General features: G+C 54.2%; 6 protein-coding genes across 6 annotated transcripts; 4 read left to right on the forward strand and 2 right to left on the reverse strand.

Annotated features, from left to right (window-relative positions):
- Nucleotides 1-990: 990 nt before the first annotated feature.
- On the reverse strand, nt 991-1,901 carry A1O7_03132 (uncharacterized protein; the record flags this gene model as incomplete). Its single annotated transcript, XM_007757158.1, has 2 exons — nt 991-1,692; nt 1,752-1,901. 2 exons carry the CDS (start codon nt 1,899-1,901, stop codon nt 991-993), a joined length of 852 nt encoding a protein of 283 aa, XP_007755348.1.
- Nucleotides 1,902-3,267: 1,366 nt separating this feature from the next.
- On the forward strand, nt 3,268-4,410 carry A1O7_03133 (uncharacterized protein; the record flags this gene model as incomplete). Its single annotated transcript, XM_007757159.1, has 4 exons — nt 3,268-3,449; nt 3,505-3,793; nt 3,847-4,056; nt 4,108-4,410. The coding sequence occupies 4 exons, from the start codon at nt 3,268-3,270 to the stop codon at nt 4,408-4,410; spliced, it is 984 nt and encodes a 327-aa protein (XP_007755349.1).
- A 1,442-nt stretch (nt 4,411-5,852) lies between these two features.
- On the forward strand, nt 5,853-7,851 carry A1O7_03134 (uncharacterized protein; the record flags this gene model as incomplete). The annotated part of the gene is made up of 6 exons (XM_007757160.1): nt 5,853-5,998; nt 6,048-6,128; nt 6,181-6,434; nt 6,476-7,193; nt 7,255-7,679; nt 7,754-7,851. The coding sequence occupies 6 exons, from the start codon at nt 5,853-5,855 to the stop codon at nt 7,849-7,851; spliced, it is 1,722 nt and encodes a 573-aa protein (XP_007755350.1).
- Nucleotides 7,852-8,319: 468 nt separating this feature from the next.
- On the reverse strand, nt 8,320-10,772 carry A1O7_03135 (L-ascorbate oxidase; the record flags this gene model as incomplete). The annotated part of the gene is made up of 7 exons (XM_007757161.1): nt 8,320-8,421; nt 8,547-8,630; nt 8,704-8,890; nt 9,116-9,379; nt 9,432-10,366; nt 10,435-10,506; nt 10,599-10,772. The coding sequence occupies 7 exons, from the start codon at nt 10,770-10,772 to the stop codon at nt 8,320-8,322; spliced, it is 1,818 nt and encodes a 605-aa protein (XP_007755351.1).
- A 1,780-nt stretch (nt 10,773-12,552) lies between these two features.
- On the forward strand, nt 12,553-13,860 carry A1O7_03136 (uncharacterized protein; the record flags this gene model as incomplete). The annotated part of the gene is made up of 1 exon (XM_007757162.1): nt 12,553-13,860. The coding sequence occupies one exon, from the start codon at nt 12,553-12,555 to the stop codon at nt 13,858-13,860; it is 1,308 nt and encodes a 435-aa protein (XP_007755352.1).
- A 3,664-nt stretch (nt 13,861-17,524) lies between these two features.
- Nucleotides 17,525-18,280, forward strand: A1O7_03137 (uncharacterized protein; the record flags this gene model as incomplete). Its single annotated transcript, XM_007757163.1, has 1 exon — nt 17,525-18,280. The coding sequence occupies one exon, from the start codon at nt 17,525-17,527 to the stop codon at nt 18,278-18,280; it is 756 nt and encodes a 251-aa protein (XP_007755353.1).
- Between the last annotated feature and the right edge of the window lie 340 nt (nt 18,281-18,620).

The raw sequence follows: 18,620 nt of genomic DNA on the forward strand, positions 1-18,620 counted from the left end.
TCCAGTGCAGGACTGTGATTCAAAGACGGCTCAGGCAATTTTTGTGTCACTTGCTATTAAACTTGGCTACGAATGGTACGGATTGGGGATGTCCGGAAGGACCTGTACAGGCGTTATGGCGCGAGCCAGGACGAGGTTGGGCGGTCTGAACGACCATGGTCTATGCCGTTGGAAGCTTTGGAACGTAGGGACTGGAAAACTCCACCCGCTCTAAGAACGGACCAGGACGACAACAGGAAATACTGGTCGGGAGTAAACCGCTGGCTAGGCTCAACATTGGAAACATGGTTCTTTTGGGTGTGTGTGCACATACATGGGTTGGCTGGCTGGCATGTGACCGAATATGGATGCTTATTGTCGCTTCCGGGTCTCGCACTCACGAGCTGGAAACGAGAATGACCATCGATTGGATTTTGTGGTTCCTGTTTTCGCGGAAAAGCTGGACTGGAAATCAGAGTCGAAGATGAGAGAGGATAGAGAAGCAATAGCACAAAATGCAAGCATCTGGGAATCTTGAACCTCAAGGACATCAAAGGCACTGGGCACTGGTCTAGCTACGTTTCTTCAACCTGCTCGCCTTCGTCTGGCCTGACTTCCGATGTACTCTTCCCCTGCCTTGTTAAGCCAAACCATGGCCTAACTCCCGATGTTTCTCGTTCTTGGCCTTGTCAAACCTAACGATGTAATGTGCACCAAGTAGGACTGTATGAGTAACATGGTGGTCGCGCGCGGCTATCAAAGTGCCCCGGGCAATACTGTATCTTGCTGGGAGGCCCAACTTGGTGCATGGCGTAAAAGATGGGGACGGGCGTTCTTTATTTGAGTACGGAGTATAATGAGCATAGATGATCAAAACAATACCACAAGCTCGAAATGTCCGGAATAATCACGCTCGAGGTTCAGGAAAATGCATATGAACAAATGGACCCTTTTCTATTCAAACAACCCGAGGTATCTTTTCGCTACCTCAGTATGAAACACTGAGACTCGTTATCGCGGCGGCTCTGGCATCGCCAAGGGTTGTTGAAACTGCGCGCCACGGCCGGCATATACGCCTGGATTGTAACTCGTGTCGTAATCATGGATGCCCAGCCCACTGTGGTTCAAGGGGCTTGTAGGCGTCTGGGCAGGTAGATGGGCGATGTCAATGTCGTGGTCGTTCTGATGTATTGGTGCATAGGCGTCGTCCAAGCTCGGCTTCTGGTATGCATACTCCTGCCGTCCGCCGCCCGGATGATCTTCCAAGTCGTCGTCGTCATTTCGCATATTACTCGAAAAGTCGTCTCGGGTCTGCGCAGAGAAGTCATTCTTTCCGCCCATGCCAGAGCTGCCGGCGGGCAGATTCTCAGGCATCATTCCCGTTCTCTTGAATGTCATGACTGCTCGAAAAGAGATGAATGCGGTCGTGATGAAGAGGACCATCTCAAAGACCCCAAACACAATCACTGCCTCGGACAATTTGCAGCGGCCCGGACTGCCGTATTTGAAGTTGTCGCAGCCTGATTTACCCTCGTTGTCTCCTTTGCCTTTGCCCGAGGAGACGTAGCTCGCCACGGCTGCCCAGGCTGACAGCCACAGGAGCACAGAGAAGGAGTCGAGCGAGGCGAAGGCGTAGACATTGGCAAACCGACGGGCGCGGGACCACATTGGGACCATCACTTGGTAGATCAGGATGGGTATCGTGAGCCAACACTGAATTGGGGGTCTGGGATTAGTGGACTGCATTGAGTGAAGGGACACAAAACACGTACGAGGGCGAAGTACCAGCCCACCCGTCCATCGGTCGACCCAGATCTCGTTAACAAGGCAATCGTGAGCACCCAGCAGAGGAAAAGTATGCCCGCCTGGCCGAAGTGTATGAAGTGTTTGATCTTTCCGAATTGATCCAACTGGAGCCTCATGTTGACTACAGCGTGCGACTATGTGGTCGGCTGAGGAGAAGGAAGGACGGATTTCAGCAGGAATATCCTACACGGCGCAGGAAGACTGGCCGACTGTTGCGGTTGCGTGGCCTTGCCCGTGTCACCTTGGAGTGTTCACCTGGGAAACGGGAGCCAGACAGTTTGTTTTCGCAGGGCTAATAATGGCACTCTTCGTGGAAGGAACGACTCGCTAAAAGGAGAGTGCAGAGAAGGAATAATACTATACAGTCGATAAAGGAAAGAACGGGGTTTGACGGATTAATCATGAGGCATGAGCTGAGGGCAGGAATACGAATCCAAGACACGGCAGCGGGAAACTGAGACGCGAAAGTCCCTGGGGCTGAAAGTGGCGCAGTCATAGCCATTCAGTCACGTTGCAGACTCCGTAAGGCTGAACATACAGCGTTTTTGTGATGATCTGTATGTCATTATTCCCTGTTCCAAGTATAACTTCCATATAAAGCGCCTGTTCGCGACTCCAAATCCAGTGCTCGTCGCTAACAAGAGAGAGAATGTTGATGACGCAGGAAAGATGTATGCGGCATAGTGACCAATGTGTCATCGCCTTGTGAGAGCTGGTTGAGTAACTGTGAAGGGCGGCCTATTCGTCCCATTCAGTGGAAACAGTCACAAAATGAGCACGATTGGGAAGCACATATTAATACCTAGGAAGGCAACTGTGCTACTCACCTTCACCTACTGATTGGTGAATCTATGTGAGGCAGACGGACCCAATAGCCTTTTGCTGTGTGCAAAAAGAAAGGGGCATGCAACTGCAGGTACAGAATGGCCATGCAAGCAATATTCGGTTCAGTGGAGAAGGAACAATGCAGGATGCCGAGCTAGCTGCACCGGGGAAGGCATCCATTTGGACATGCGAAAGGACGGACGCCTGCACGCTTTGGCCTGATCAACCCTTCGTGTTTGCCTCTAGATTATTTGCCCCAACTGTGAATTCTAGCAAGTGCCACGCTGTTAAGGTCCGTTAGCGTCACTTGCGCTTGCCCCAATCGGGCTCGCGGCTGCACATTTGTGCTTGCCGATTCGTCACTTCCCCGTCACTAAAACGAGCCCACCGCAACTGCGCTTAGGAATTATTTTTCAAAAAGGCCCCTTCGCCTCGTTTCTGCTTTGTTTCTTCCTCCCATCAACCAAGTTCATCCGTCAACTGATCACAACCCGAGCTCTTCTTTGAACCATCTCTGAATCTAGGGCACCAAGCTACCCTTTCCACCCCTCCGTCAATTGATTCCCAAGGCAGCCGCTAGCTACCTGAGTCAAGTTTCCCCTTCACAAGTCCCATCCCGTCACTTTTGACTCAACAACAACTTGTGCCTCAGCCACAATGTCTTCTGCCGTGGACAACCTCGCCGAGACCCTCAAGAACGCCAGTGTCGAGGACACCTCTGCTGCCAACAACGAGGGCGTTCTTGCTTCTGCCGCCGAGGGTCGTCGTCTCTACATTGGGAATCTCGCTTATGCGACCACTGAGGCGGAACTCAAGCAGTTCTTCTCCGGTTACGACGTGTATGCGCCATCTCATCATTTTGTCTCGATCTGTGGTGCTGACGTGGTCGGATAGTGAGTCAACCTCAATTCCTGTGAACCCTCGTACCAACCGTCCCGTGGGCTATGCTTTCGTCGATCTGAAGACGGCAGAAGAGGCGGAAAAGGCCATCTCCAACCTGTCCGGTCAGGAGATTCTCGAGCGCAAAGTCTCGGTCCAACTCGCGCGCAAGCCGGAGCACGGGTCTGGTGCTGAGGGCGCTGCAGAAGGTGCCGAGAATGCTGAGAAGAGATCCTCCGGACGCGGTCGTGGCCGTGGGCGTGGCCGAGGTGGTCGTGGTCGTGGAGGCGCACGGAACACCACCGTATGTTACACCACCGATCGAGGGCGGAGTTCAGATGACTGACTAGATTCCAGGAGAGCGCCACTGGGGAGACAACTGACCTTGCAGAGAACCCACTGCCCTTGACCGATGTCACTGCCGACGCGAACAAGGCCGCTCCTGCTGGCGATGCAAAGTCTCGCACTCCCCGTCCCCCTAAGCAACGTGGACCTCCCGAGGACGGCATTCCATCAACCACCAAGGTCATGGTTGCCAATCTTCCTTACGATCTTAGTGAGGAGAAGGTGCGCTTCCCAAACGAACTTTGACGGAGTCTTGCTAACAAACCCCTGTAGCTCAAGGAACTTTTCGCTGCCTACGAGCCCAGCTCTGCCAAGATCGCTCTTCGCCCCATCCCACGCTTCATGGTCAAGAAACTGGCCGCTCGCAACGAACCTCGCAAGGGTCGTGGCTTTGGTTTCGTCACCCTTGCTTCGGAGGAGATGCAGCAGAAGGCTGTGGAAGAGATGAACGGCAAACAAATCGAGGGCCGTGAAATCGCGGTCAAGGTCGCCATCGACAGTCCAGGAAAGGAAGATGGTGCTGAGACCACGGAGAATGGTACCAATGGTACCACCGAGGAGGTCGCTGCCGCTTAAGTCACAAAGACAAGCACAACCAGGAACCCATCAGAGTTCAAGACGGAGACAACGGTATCCTTTTAGTGAGGCATACTCTTACAAGAATGGGAAGGCTTGACTGCTGTTTCCATTCCTTGCAGGGTCGCCAAAGACTGAAGTATCGGAACAATAGTCAATGGGGTTGATGGACAGCCAACACGACACCATATCTTTCTTGCCGAGATGGCTGTATCTCCCAATAGACTAATAGTATGCTTGCAAACAATTCTTGGCCGCAAAGTTGTGAATCTCGACGGGATCAAGGTTGTCCTGTTGAGTCGGGCATGACACAAAAACTGCTGCGATCCAGAAGTATGCACCAGGAGAACTGAGGTTGAGAGGCCTCGTCGGTCGCGCCTGATGCGGCTTGTATCAGGCGCTTTGGCGAATGTGTCCTTCAACGGCACTCTCGCAGTCACTTGATCCTGCGACTGTGATTGTGTCTTTCCCAGCTCGGCCAGACATGACCTGGGTTCTCGGAACCTGGCCACTGACAAAGCCCTACCTTATGCAGCAACTGTGATGAGTAAGATGCGGAGGACTGGGGCTTCCAAATCGAAACGGGCAATGCTTGTGCCGACGCTCATTGTTCGCTTTGCTGCTTCCCTATTCAAATATTTCCAAGAATGTCGCTCGAAGTTACGTGGCTGGGACAAAGTGGGCGACTAAGGCTGATCTAATGCTATGGCCAAAGGGCAAGTGAATCTGCATCTTCAGGTACAGTATGCGCTCCACGGTAGGGTGCGGAAGACCGATACGCCATGTGAAAGAAACGGCGCAAAGTAACTTGACATTCACGCTGTAGCTGTCGCCAGAGAAATCACGGCCTCGCATCTGTCTTCGACGCGCTCTGCAAGTGACCGACTTCGACTTCATTTGCCAGTAATTGATTACCGGCTCGAGGAACTGTCTTTACGAGGTGGACAAGCTACTTACGAGGCGTCCATTCTATACATTCAATATGTCATTGTGAAGACCATTCCAGACACCAGGCTTCCCTCGGTGTTGTGGCTTATGGATCTGCCTATTGTCTAACAACAACATGCGGCAGTCCGGCATGCCAAATCCAGTACCAGCATCGTGCAATTGCATGACATGCTACAACGAGACGAGAAAGAGCGATATGCACACTCCGACCCGCGCGGAACCTGACATGCGTGTGCGTTGACGCTGCTCGCTCTCGCCATGGGGATGATGCAAGTCTGGTTACATCTTGGATCGGGTCAACCAGGCTCGACGGCATAAAGCGCCAGCTTCGTTACTGAGAAGCCCAAGGTGGAGATAATCACAGATCCAGATCCAAGCACAATTGACATGTGTTTCGAAGCCTCCACAAAGAGTTACCTCCTGTTTATACATCCCGGCTCCTATCACCAAGCACACAAGCACCCAGTATCCATCTCGCTCACGACATCACGGAAATGGTACATCCCACCACAGCGCCGAAAGACGCCCCCAAGACATTCGAATTTGTAGTCGTCGGGGGTGGCACTGCTGGCTGCGTCGTTGCTGGTCGCTTGGCGAAGAATCCCAGAGTCTCTGTGCTGGTCGTTGAGGCGGGTCCCAAGTACGTCCCTCTCTTCGGGTGAGAAGTGATGACTGACCGGCTGGCTCAGCAACACCGCCGACATCCCCGAGATCTCTACTCCGGCTCGTGCATTCGAGTTGAGAGGCAGCGAGTATGATTGGGGCTACAAGTGAGCTTACCCCAGCTGATCTTGGACGTTGCCACCACTGACACCAATGCAGGACCACCATGATCGACCGCACAGAGTATACCCGCGTCGAGAAGCCTAACACGCGCGGGAAGATGCTGGGAGGACCAAGTGGAGGAAACTACTTCACCTGGGTACGAGGTTCCGCCTCCACATTCGACGACTGGGCCGAGTACGGCACCGACGAATGGAACTGGGAGAACACCAAGGACTCCTTCAACAAGTCGGCCACCTACCATGACGATGAGGCTATATATTCCGCCGACCTAGCGAAGAACAGCAACCAAGGTAGTCGCCTGCACATCTCGCACTCTAACCTCATCCCTAAGATCAAGCCGTTCCGCGACGCTCTGCAAAAAGCCTGGTCAGTAAAGGCCAAGAGTTGACCACCGACGTGTACAGCGGCGTGCAGAAGGGTCTGTTCAAGTGCGTCAGCAGCATCTACAAGGGCATGCGGTCCACCAGCGCGGTCTTCATCGAGGGCAAAGAGAACGTGACGCTCGTATCGTCGACCATCTCCAAGAACCTTGTCCTCGAAAATGGCAAGGCCGTGGGCGTCACCGTCATCGGGCCCGACAGCGAGGAATATACCTTCAATGCCAAGTACGAGGTCGTGGTCTCGCAAGGTGTGTTCGAATCACTCAAATTGCTCGTGCTCTCGGGCATCGGGCGCAAATCCGACCTCGAAGCCCTGGGCATCAAGACCGTCGTCGATTCTCAGCACGTGGGCCAAAACCTGCTGGACCACCCGATCCTGTCGCACGTCTTCCAAACGAAGGACGGTTACGGCCTCGGTAGCCACCTCCTCCGCGCGGGACCGCAGAAGGACGGTTGCATCACCGTGTACCGCAAGGACCACTCCGGTCCCTACAGCAGTGGCTTGCTCGAGCTGGTTGCCTTCCCACGCGCAGACGAGTGGTTCGACACCAGCAAGGAATACCGCGAGTACAAGGCCCAGAATGACGGCGTTGACCCCTACGGTCTCAGTGGCCAGCCGCACTTCGAGGTCGACTTTGTGCCCATGTTCTCCGATGCCTTCCAATGGCAGTGAGTATTCATGCGGTTGCTACCTGTGGGACCCGGGCTAACAAGATTGTGCTCACTCTAGCTTCTCTATGCTACCGCAAGGCGACTATCGCACCGTGATCGTTGGCCTCATGCGCCCTCTGTCCCGCAACGGCGAGGTGCGCCTCCAGTCCACCGACCCGGCCGATCAGCCGTACATCAACCTGAAGTTCTTCTCGCACGACCTGGACCTGGTCGCGCTGCGCAAGGGCGTCCGCATGATTGACGACATCGCCATGCACGGCGAGGGCCACTATCCCTGGCCGATACCGCGCAACAGCGACGAGGCCATGATCCCGCAGATCCTCGAACGGGCCCAGACGGGCTTCCATCCCTGCGGCACGTTGAGGCTGGGCCGAAGCATCGAGCAGGGCGTCGTGGATCCGAAGTTGCGCGTCTGCGGCACCGCGGGACTGAGAGTCATCAACGCGTCCATCTTCCCTGTCATTCAGGATTGTCGGATTCAGAGTGAGTTTTTGTTCCCTCTCCCGCGACAGAGCCTCGTGCTCATTCATACACACGGTGCTGACATGTGACAACAGATGACGTGTACATGGTCGCTGAGAAGGGCGCCGACTACATCAAGGCAGAATACCCAGAGTTGTTCAAGCAGGTCGGCAAGGGTGAGTATGAGGTCTAGACTTACAATGCGAGCGGACGGGTGTGGATTATATCGCAGGGTTCGCTAAGGGAGGGAGTGAGGGAGTGAGTGTGACACCACTTTATAAATCGATTCCACGACCATCCTCATCCTTGAGACTACGCAAATTCTTTACTCGGAATTTGTATTGCACAAGCTGAGGTTGATGCTGCCGTCGAAGTAAGACTGTACACTCCTCCCTTCCATGACTGAGCGGGGTTTTGAGATACACTTCCACTGATCTGGACAATATATCACGGTGTTCAATATTTAGGTATCATATATGGTTTCTGATTTCTGATACCTGATTTCTGGTTACTCACTCGCTCACTTGCGTCCAAAATCGTCTACAGCACCTACCACCCTTTCTCGAGCGACACGCGAACGTTAAAACCTAAGCGCATGTTCTCTTCCCCCGTGCCGTGGCGTGCCGTACTGCATGCTCGACAGGGCCCCCATTCCTTCCCATCACCTGGATCCGGCGGTGCTGGTCGGGAATGCGTCCACCAGAGGATCGTACGAATCGTTTCCGTACGCGTCTCCCCCGTAGTTCAGGTACCCATTCACATACTGGGTGGCAATCAGTCAGCATTCAGAGATCCATGTTCGCGCGGGTCGCGGCCACTCGGTCATGGGATGGTTACAGTAAACCCGGCATAGATCGTCATGGAGGACAGCGACTCGATTCGACTCACCGGTTGCGTGGGGAACTTGCTCAAAATCGAGCTGCTGTTCCCGAAGACCCAGACCGTCTGCATGCCCATGATCATATGTTGGAGCTGCGTGTGTCATGAATCAGCATGAGTACGTTTGAATTGGCGTGGGACAATGCCCCACGGTAGATGAGCTTACGATGTGACAGTGCATCATCCACGCGCCGACATCATCCTCTGTGACGCGGATCCGCCACGCCCGCCAGCCTGCCGTGTAGTTCTTCTGGCCCGACGTGGCGTATCTGTACAGAATGGTCGTGTCGCGGGGGGCTGGTGTGTAGTTTCCGAAGCGTACTTCGTTGGCCGTTGCATTGTAGGTGCCGTTTCTGTAAGATGTCAGATATCAGCAATGCCGACCTCCGCAAATGTGAAGTAAGCGCATCGGGTGCTAAAGGGCGAGTCCTTGCAGGGGTCATGTCAAGGAGGCGTAGCTGCGCGCATCCTCTCCACAGCGTGGAAGCGATCCCCGTCGTTGTGCGGGATCCGCCTCCCACAGCTCGAAAACAGCTCGGAGGCGGGAATCATTCTAATTCTCTAACAGAAAAACTCACCCAGAACCCAGATCGAAATAATGCTTCCCGTGAGCATGCATGGGGTGGAAATCCCAGCCGCCGGTCGGCCCGGAGTTACTTAGCCACACGATATCGAGCACCTCGCCTGGTAGAGCAGGGAAGGCGTTGCTATATGGGTCCCACCCGCCATTTTGCAGCGCAGCGGTATAATTTGGAGTTTGTCCGGTGGTGTAGAGCTGAACAAGGTAGGGGGCGCTGTTGTTCGATTCGCGTTGGACGGTCTGCCAGATTAGGTTGTTCTGACTGTAGAAGCGTCAGCGCATTTTGATGCGGTCGGGTTGGAGCCGAAGCGTACGCCCACTGTAGTGTCCCGTTCGTTGTCCCGTTCACGAAGGAACCAACGCGAATGACCTGCTGCATTGTAATATAGACGGTTCGTGTCACTTCTGATAGCCTGGGGAATTTCTCAGCTGGCTTCAGCGCCTCGAGAGCGTACTCGGCCCAGTCAGTCACGTTGCGAGGTAGGGTTATCGGTGGCGTTGTAGGCAGATGAGGCGGAAGGTTCGTGGAGCGGTTGGTCATGTCATAACGTAACAAAGCGTATCCAGAAACATTGTTCGGTCTCTCTCGATTTTCGTATCGGATCCAAAAGTCTGTTTTGTTGCCCGCTGCTGCGAGCTCCGATCTCGTCTTTGCCTGAAGGAGGATACTAAAGCGCTGCCCGCTGCCGAGCTGAACATGATCTGTGCTCCACGGCTTGGTGTATGCACCGTCCGCCTCAATAATGGTCAAGTTCGGATGGTTTTCAATACCAATGGTCACCAGTGAGAGCGCCGTGGCGCTGATGAAACGAAGTCGATACACCCGCCCAGGGACGAAATTGATGACATGGGGAGTGCACGACGCCTCCGAAGCGTTGCTGAATGAAGAATTACCGCTGAAGCTATTGATGGAGATCGCCTCCGCTTCACCAGACCATCGAAAGGGATTGGCAACAAGGCCCTGCTCTATCGCTGAGTCGTTCTTGGGAAAATAGTCCTGAATGAACAGTGGCAGATCCTCGTCGTACCTATACGGTGGGGTCCTGTTTTGCGCCTCCTCGACGATAACAACACCTTGGGCCGTATTGGACTGAAATCCTACGTGAGAATGGTAGAAGTAAGAGCCGGCATCCCCGAGCTGCGGTGTGATAGAGTAGTCGAAGAACTCGGTCGGGGCGATCGGCCATTGCGAGACCGCAGGCGTCCCGTCTGAAAACGGCGAGGACCTCTGTGACAAGCCATGCCAATGCTTATGGATACCTGCTTAGCTAACCTCTGATGGGTCTCAGGTAATCGTTCCAGAGATGCATGACGTACCACAGTAAGATTCTCATGATCGATCCTGTTGTAGACTCTCACCCATGTTGTGTAATTCTCCCTGAGGAACAACTGTCGGGTGTTAGCCTCCAACGCACAAGTGAGGGACAAAGCGAGAGGGGGCAGGTTTGGGCAAGTCACTGCAGCTTGAGAAGATTACTCACTGGTGGACCGGGGCTCGTGCCATTGAACACCACGGAATATCTGGTTTGACAGTTGATGGTAATGTTTCGTGCCGTAGCAACAAGCACGTAGTCTGGAAATGCCTGCGGACTCGGTGCGTTGCCGGTCGTCAGCGGCAGCGAGAAGAGAAGGAGTTGGAGTAGTGTGAGAAACATTCTGAACACGAGTGAGTGGTTGCACAGCAGTTCTCAGCGTGAGATACAGAGAAGATCTCGGGCTGGATTGGCAGGTGCTGGACTGATATTTGTGGTCTCCTCCTCAGGCCATGCTGCGTAGGAGTTATAAAGTATAGGTATGGCGCAGGGGCCGGATCATCCTGACACTGACAGGTACCTCGTATATGACGGGACAGTCGCCTGTGCGTGTGGCCACTTGTCAGTTTAACAGGTATATGTACCTCGTACCATGGTTCGTGGATCAGCAGTCTGACGGTCAGGCCCCCACCGAGGCATGACCTGTTCGATACTGACGGCATGGTATTCGACAGCGGGCCGGCAGGAAGCTATTCGTATGGACGACTGCTGACTGTCGGTGCATGGAGAAGCGGCCCATGTTGGCAGCTTATTGGGATCTCGGCAATGAACGAGACGTAGATTTGGGTAGATGAATGGATGAATGAATGCATGCTTGAAGCGAGCTGAAGATGAGGGCGCACGTGACCATGACTCTTTGCTCTTCACAGCGAGTGTCTCTTGTCATTCAAGTATCTTAAGGTCAAGGGCATGCGCCCGCCTTGTTGTATTGAAGAAGGTGATGTCGAAGAAATATGTCCCCGTACTTCGTGTGCAGAGGTCCTCGTAGCAGGCGACACTGAGAGACCGTCCCTTAGGGCGTCTCGAAATGAACCATGATTGAAGCTCGGATCTCCAAACTGCGTTTGAGCGTCAAAGGCTTCACCAGACGGGCTTGACACGTGACTTGGTCACTAGATTCAGATGAGATAAACACGTGATCCAACATCGGCTTCTGCAACGCTGGAAGCCATCCAGAGCATCTTTCAAGCTTCTGAGCGGTCAAGAGCACGCTCTCATGGTGCGGAAAGTACCCCGTATCGCACGCGACTGTTCCCAGAAATTCGCAGGGAGCGGGGATCACGTCAACTCTCACGGGCCGGCGACCGCTCGGTGCTGTGTAAACGTCCTTTCGGGGGTTGGGCTGCCCAGACGGGTGCCACGGGTGGCTTGAGCGCCCCTGAAAAAGAGGATCGGGCGTGGCCGGGGTCGCACTACAGTAAACTGGACCCTGAAACGAGGGCCCCGGTTGGCCCTTAACGGGACGATGGGGCCTGCAGATCAGCCTGGGTTCCAAAATTTCTATTCACCATCGATGCCAGATCCAATGCAGCCGAAACCCACACGCTCAGGTGCAAGAACAAATCAACGTCAGCCAGGACTCAAGCAGATCCGAAGGAACAGGAAGAATAATCGAGGTCAGCAGTGCCTGACGGCGACGACAGCGACTCTGTGGGCGCTCCACCTGCACAACCAACAACGCACACACACTGGCACCTGCCTGCAACCACGTCCTCGCACATCGCTGCTGCCCACCGAGGTCCCTCGATTCACCGTCTCTTCGCTTGGCCTCGGATTTCAATTCACCTTCACTCTGACCGATGTACTTGCCTTGAGCTCCATACCATCTACATCTAATATATCGTGCATATTCTTCAGTCTATCGGTCAGCTTGCTACAGTCACCTCGGCAGATACACACGTAAACGTCATAGCATGCTTCTCCAACATTGCTTCCACTTCTATCTTCACGAGACACTCAAGTGCGTCTTCACGGCTTTGCTTCGCTTTTCCCGTCGCCAGGTCTTCACCTTCCCATTGTCTCAATGGCTGCCCGGTCTGCGTCTCCAACCCATGCCTTTGATCCCACGCCGGCTCTCGAGCACGACCCAGACCATTATTCTCCTCTCACTCATCCTCGACCCATGGCTCCTTCGTTCGACTTTAAGGGCGTCCGTTTCTCAGATCCTCCCTCCTTGTCCATACAAGGCCGCCACTCGATAGCCACCGATGTCCCACTGCTTCCTCCTATACCGTCTGCGAGCCAGCTGCCCAAGCACACCTTCCAAAAAGCAACCTCGACTCCTGCTGTGGACATCACTGCATACATGGAACAGTGTAGGCTGCTCAATACGCAGCTGAGGCAATCCCACGACAGCGAGCGGAAAACATGGGAAATCGAAAGATCCGCACTCAAGGCTCGCATAGCAGAATTGGAACAAAAACTCAGCAGGAGTCGAGAGCCCAAGAGACGGTCGAGCAATGATTCTTCCACAGCCAGTCTTCACTCCTTCAGATCGAATTCCCTGCCTGTTGCAGTTAATGGCAAGCCCCGCCAGCGCATCTCCCCCGAACCGACCATCACAGAGCCACCTGTTTGGAAAGGACCGGAAATAACCCCCCCAGTGACAAGAGTCTTCAGCCACGACGACGAAGTCAACCATCTGCCAAGCATTTCGGAAGACGATGCACTGCCAGCTCTATCCAAGGAGACGTCCCCATCGTCAGCTGCCCTAGAGAGTGTCCCAGTCCCAATTGAACAGGTTGATAAGACACTCGACGGCATCACGCTCAAGTCGACCGCATTGACCTCTTCCTTTGATAAGGAAATCACCAGTCCACAGTTCGCTAGTCCCACACGGTCTCCATCACCAATGCCTAGACAAGAAGATACTATGAGGTTCGACGTCGGCGCTCTGTTGTCCCCCCTAGATGACAAACTGAAGCGATATGCTGGCCATACACCCATGGCTTTCGATGGCACCCTGTCCTCCGACTCTGTGAGTGCGGTGTTGACACCGAAGCAGGAGAAGCCTTTTGCTCCTGCTCCGACGACGCGTCCACCCCTCCGGCCATCCGAGAACTCCGACTCATATTTTTCCTTCTCCTCTGCTAGGGATGACAGCAGGAAGGAGAACCATCAAGAGGAGCCAGAACCGGTCTACGAAGCGCATGATGACCCTGCCTTGCAGGGACCCCTGATGCTCGACCCCAATGCCAAGACCGTTGAATCGGCCAATTTCCTTAACTCGCTTGACGCTAGGCTCATCGAAGAGAAAAGGCAGCAGGAGAGAGCAGAGTCGAAGCTGGCTGGCGCCCACGACGAGCCCAAAGCAAACGATCAACCGGCAGAATCGTCTGCTAATGACGACGAGATGCCCAGGTTGAGAATGAAGAACAGCATGAACTTTGGCAGTGCGTGGGGTGGTCATGACCCTGGCCGCATGCTATAGTTCACAAAGGCATCTGTTTCGTTTCTTTGGCGACCATTGCGCAGGAGTGAGATTTGACTTTGTTCTAGCGAGGAGGTTGAAAAGCATGATGGCGCTTGGACATAGAAGCTCTCCGAAAGGGTATACCCGAAAAGCGTTGCGGAGACATATTCATGGGCTAGGTCGAGCGCAAGCTCATTCTTCGATTCACTATGGATGACGGGGTCAATCCAGGCTCAGCAAGAGACACTGCGAACCCGCTGAGATCTTAAAGGCAAATCGACTCAGCTTACAGGATGCGTCGAGATAGATTAGATCGGTTGACTGAGGTACATAATTTTTCTTGTGGGTATGTACACCCTAGACATTAGATCAATGGCTGTCATCGATAAGGACAGTCCAGTTTTATCGCAGCCAAAGCACATAGCTGCATTGTGCGACCTCAGTACGTTGATTTCGACGAGGAAAGAGGGACTGGCGATGGGGCATGAGCGCCAGGGATACAAGTCTACCGCTACAGGTGTGTTTTCTCTGCGACTCCAAATTTGCAGATGTGTCGATTTCAGTAGAGTGATTCTCGTGGACCCTGAGCCGTACGAGTACGGGCTCCTCCGCATCCGCATTCGAATGAGACCAGGCAAGACGAAGAGAAGGGGTCGGAAGGTTCGCGATGGGTCTGTCCTAGGAGGGTTGCTATCAAGGTTCACGAACAAGGTGAGTGAGCAGGTGAGTAGGTAGGTAGGCAGACCGCGAGCCATTCAACAACATGAACGTGCATGTGGTCTGCTGGTTGGTCTGCTATCTCGCAGCAGCCTGGATGTTTGCCGCCAGTGGTGGAGAGAACACGAGCTGGTAGAATGGCATCACGAGGCACACAGGCTGCTCTGTGCCTGGTCTCCCTCTTCTGTGCTGCTCAGCATGGTTGCTTGAGAATAGAAGGCGCTATGGCGGCCCTTCGTACTGTTGCCGCCAACAATTGACTCTGCACGACGTGCAGGTGGGATGTTGTTAGTCGGGAGAAAAGTATCTCAGATAAAGGCCTGGTGACATGTGACCCGCTGGGAAACACATCAAGCATTCCCAAGGTTTCTTGGTCGTAAGCTTCACGTCCCAGGAAATGGTGTTGTTCTGCAGGCTCGCTTCCGACGCAGCACTAAGACGAATTGCACTGCTCAGAGATTGTCCCTATTGGTCAGGATGGAGAGAGCTGAACCGAAGTCTCGGCTTGGCAATCTTCGACAGGGGCGGAACGTCCGCTTCCTAGCGAGAAACACGAACATTCAGCACAGGTGCAATTGTGTTGAGGCTTTATCCAAAAGCCAAATGCTCGTGTGCGTTGCTGCTTGAGGGCGAGTGGTGCCTCTAAGGCCGGGTCCCAAGCAATTCGGTGCGGACTGAGTTGTAGTGAAACTTTGGGGTCGGTCCTTTTGAAAAGCTCAGAGCCATGCAAATGCCAATTCGGGATAGGCTGCTCAGTGAAGGCTACACGGTCATTCAGTGGAACTCTTCCAGGGCAGGCGTTTTTCGTCTCCGGGACGGCCTCAAAAGTCGAAAGACGGCTTGAATACGAGGCGAATGCATGGGCTCAGGTGAGGTACGCTGAGTCTCGACAAGGACTCGGCAAGAATCTGCATAGGAAACCATTGTATAAACAAGGAGACGTACCGCAATCCATGTGGACGTGTTGTCCATCTTCTTACACAACTCATCTGCCAGTCGCTGACCCTGCTAACTCAAGATGCAGGCTCTTGGTGCTTCACTCGCTTTCACCTTTCTAGCAGGCCTAGCCACCGCCACTGGCGTTGGCAGGCCTCTGCTCAAGCGAAGTATTCAGCCTGGCCTCGCGGGCAATGCGGCTTGGGATGGAAGCACCTACAGATGTCCTGAAGGATCGAACATCTTCCTCGACAAGTGGTGCTGTCCAGAAGGGTATGAGTACGACACCAACAGCGGCCAGTTCACGTCGTACATATGCTGTCCGATTGGTGAGGCTTTCGGCCACTTCTCCGTCATGCCGGATCAGCTGCTGATAAACGCACAGGAGAGCCAGAATGTTCTCAACAGGTTTTGGACTGTCCCATCTGTGCCGACTCTAACTGGGCGTACTTTGATATCGGCGGAACCAATGTCCCACCGACGTTGCCCTTCTGTTGTGAACAGGGCTATGCCCCAGGCGGATTGCCAGAACCACAACCTGCGAATGTGTGCACTTCGGGGGCAAATCTTTGGACAGACTATGCGACGGTAAGTGGCCCAGTTCGGACGAAGAGGGTGTGCATCAGCTGAGAGTCTCAGGCATCGCAATGTGGACATGTTGCAGATGTCACTGGAAGCCCATCTCCAGGGACGGCTTCTGCGACGCCCACGGACTCGGCAGAGACAACAGCAACGGCGAGTGCAACGACAGGCAGTTCATCAGAGTCTGGAGCGGACCCCAACTTGAGCTTCTCGGCGGTTGTCCTGCTCATGGCCTTGTTGCTGCCCGGGATTTTGATGGTGGTGATGTAGTCACAACCACGGAGTAGAACCAAGGGGCTGGTCTGGCTGGCAGGTGAACTGGGAGAGGGGCGATACGGTGGAGCATGAAACACGCGATCAATTAAATAGGCGATGCGAAGCGGGCAGCGTTCAGGTGGCGTTCCAGCCTCGCGCAGCTTGAGATAGCCGAACTAATTGAACCCCGCCTGCGCCTGTTCCAAGATCCAACCACGCTGATTTCATACTTGACTCTGGGTTGGTACAAGGAAATAGAAAGGCGGGCTTCCCTGCACAGTCTCGCCAGGTTCATCTTGCAATCCTTCTGCAACTCCTGCTATCTTTGCACTCTTGCACCGTGTCCGCACAGGCCCTGACACACGTGCCACTGCAGCCGTCTTGTCGCCCGGCTTAACGGCGGGGCCATACTGCGTCCACTTTTGTACCTCCTGGAATCGAGCGACCCAGCAATCTCGACAAACCTTGAACCGCGACGGAGGCGACATCCTTTTTCAGGTCGAACCGATTGCAGTCGTGATCGTTGGGTGCTGCGCCAGGATCAGCCTTGACGAATACTCGTTGCAGGAAAGGCCGATCTGCTAATAGGGTTGCCTGTCTCGTTTAGACCATTCGCTCCAGGATCCGGTTCTGGCACCACGATTTTATTGCATCACCCGGCACCATGTCGCAAGACATGTTTAATCAAGGCTTTGGAGCCCTGGCACATCCAACCACACGCAGATTGCCCTTCGACTTTGACCAAGACAATTGCTCTTTGTCACTTGCGCCTCCGCCGGCTACCAGAGGCCATCAACGATCTAGAACCGCCGTCGACCTGCCACCTCTCTTCACTCGAGCGCAGTCTCCCTCTCCCACCCGATCGTCCGTGCTTTCATTTTTTCGCCCTGGAAGCACTAGCTCGGTGTCTTTAGAAGGAGTCACATCTGCAGAAGCAGACGAACCCGTTATTCAGGGGCGGTCACAGTCACCTGCTAAGAGGAAGACTGGCGGTCTGGCGGCTTGGTTAGAAGGAGGGTCATCTGCTCCGGTGAATATAGGGCTGGTCCCTCCGCCACAAAAAGAGAGACTGGATCCCGTCGAGGAGGTCGGCACAACTGAAGAGCTCTCCTCCTCGAGTCGAGACTCGCTGGACGCCTTGACCAGACGACCCCAAGTGAAACCCACTTCATCTGGGCAGACATTATCCACCATGTCGAAATTCAACATCTTCAGAAGGAGTACGACCACCCTGACCTCTCCTGAGGATCTGGATGAACTCGCTCGGCTCGATATTGACGAGGCACTCTTTCCCCACGGCCGAGCGGACGAGTTTTCCCCTGCAGCATTCAAGAATCTTCAGCAAAACGCCGAGGGAACGATACGCCGCTTACAACTGGCCTACCGGGAACAGCGTCAGTCGCTACGTGCCGTCAACTCGACGAAAAATGTCCAGGCAGACGAGTTGGAGGCCGCGGAGACGAGAAACGAGCACCTGAAACTCCAACTGCAAGAAATGGCTAAGCGAGCGGCAGACCAGGAGAAACTGGTTGCAGAGATGAGGGCGCAGTTGCAGGTACAACGGTCATCTCACGAGTCCCACCAGCAAAGCATCAGGATGGTTGCTCAGGATCAAGCCGCTCACCCTCGTCCCAAGTACCGCCGCTATCGCTCGTCCGACGCCTCCATGTCAGGAGAATCTGAGGCTGGCTCAGAAGTGAGTTCAGTGGTCAGCGTCTTCTCAGAGCAGTTGTCGATAGCACCATCGCATGCAACGTCACTGGAATCTTCTGATACCGCTGCGAGAGTGGATTGCCCGACATGTCACGGCATGAGACCGTCGGACGCCTGGGATGTGGTCGGAGTGATGAAGATAGAGTCAGCGGCCTTGAAGCAACGGATCGCTGTACTGGAAAGCGCACAGGACGACGCTATGGATCTCATCAACGGGCTGAAGTTATCGTTATGACCGACGAACACGTGTTGTCATTTGCTTCATCTCAAGATACCCTGGTTGTGGACGGATTACGCTGCATAGCTTTAGAACCATCATGTTGTGAATATGAGCATTTTATGATTCATCTCAATATGGAGTACACAGACTCAGACTGTGCTGTATGAGCAGGTCACAAGCATCCTTTCGCGCGAAGGGCGAGTATTGCAGTTTGACCGTGGAATGCTCCTCCGTACGGCGTACCCTCGAGACCCTGTATCGGGTCACCCAGCACAGCCCAGGCCAGCCTTCCCAGCCACCTCGCTTCCCACTCACCTCGCACTCACTGACCAAATCACCAGCCACTGGGAGCCTG

The sequence above is a fragment of the Cladophialophora yegresii genome (genome assembly GCF_000585515.1).
Source record: "Cladophialophora yegresii CBS 114405 chromosome Unknown aczIN-supercont1.2, whole genome shotgun sequence".
Taxonomy (NCBI): domain Eukaryota; kingdom Fungi; phylum Ascomycota; class Eurotiomycetes; order Chaetothyriales; family Herpotrichiellaceae; genus Cladophialophora; species Cladophialophora yegresii.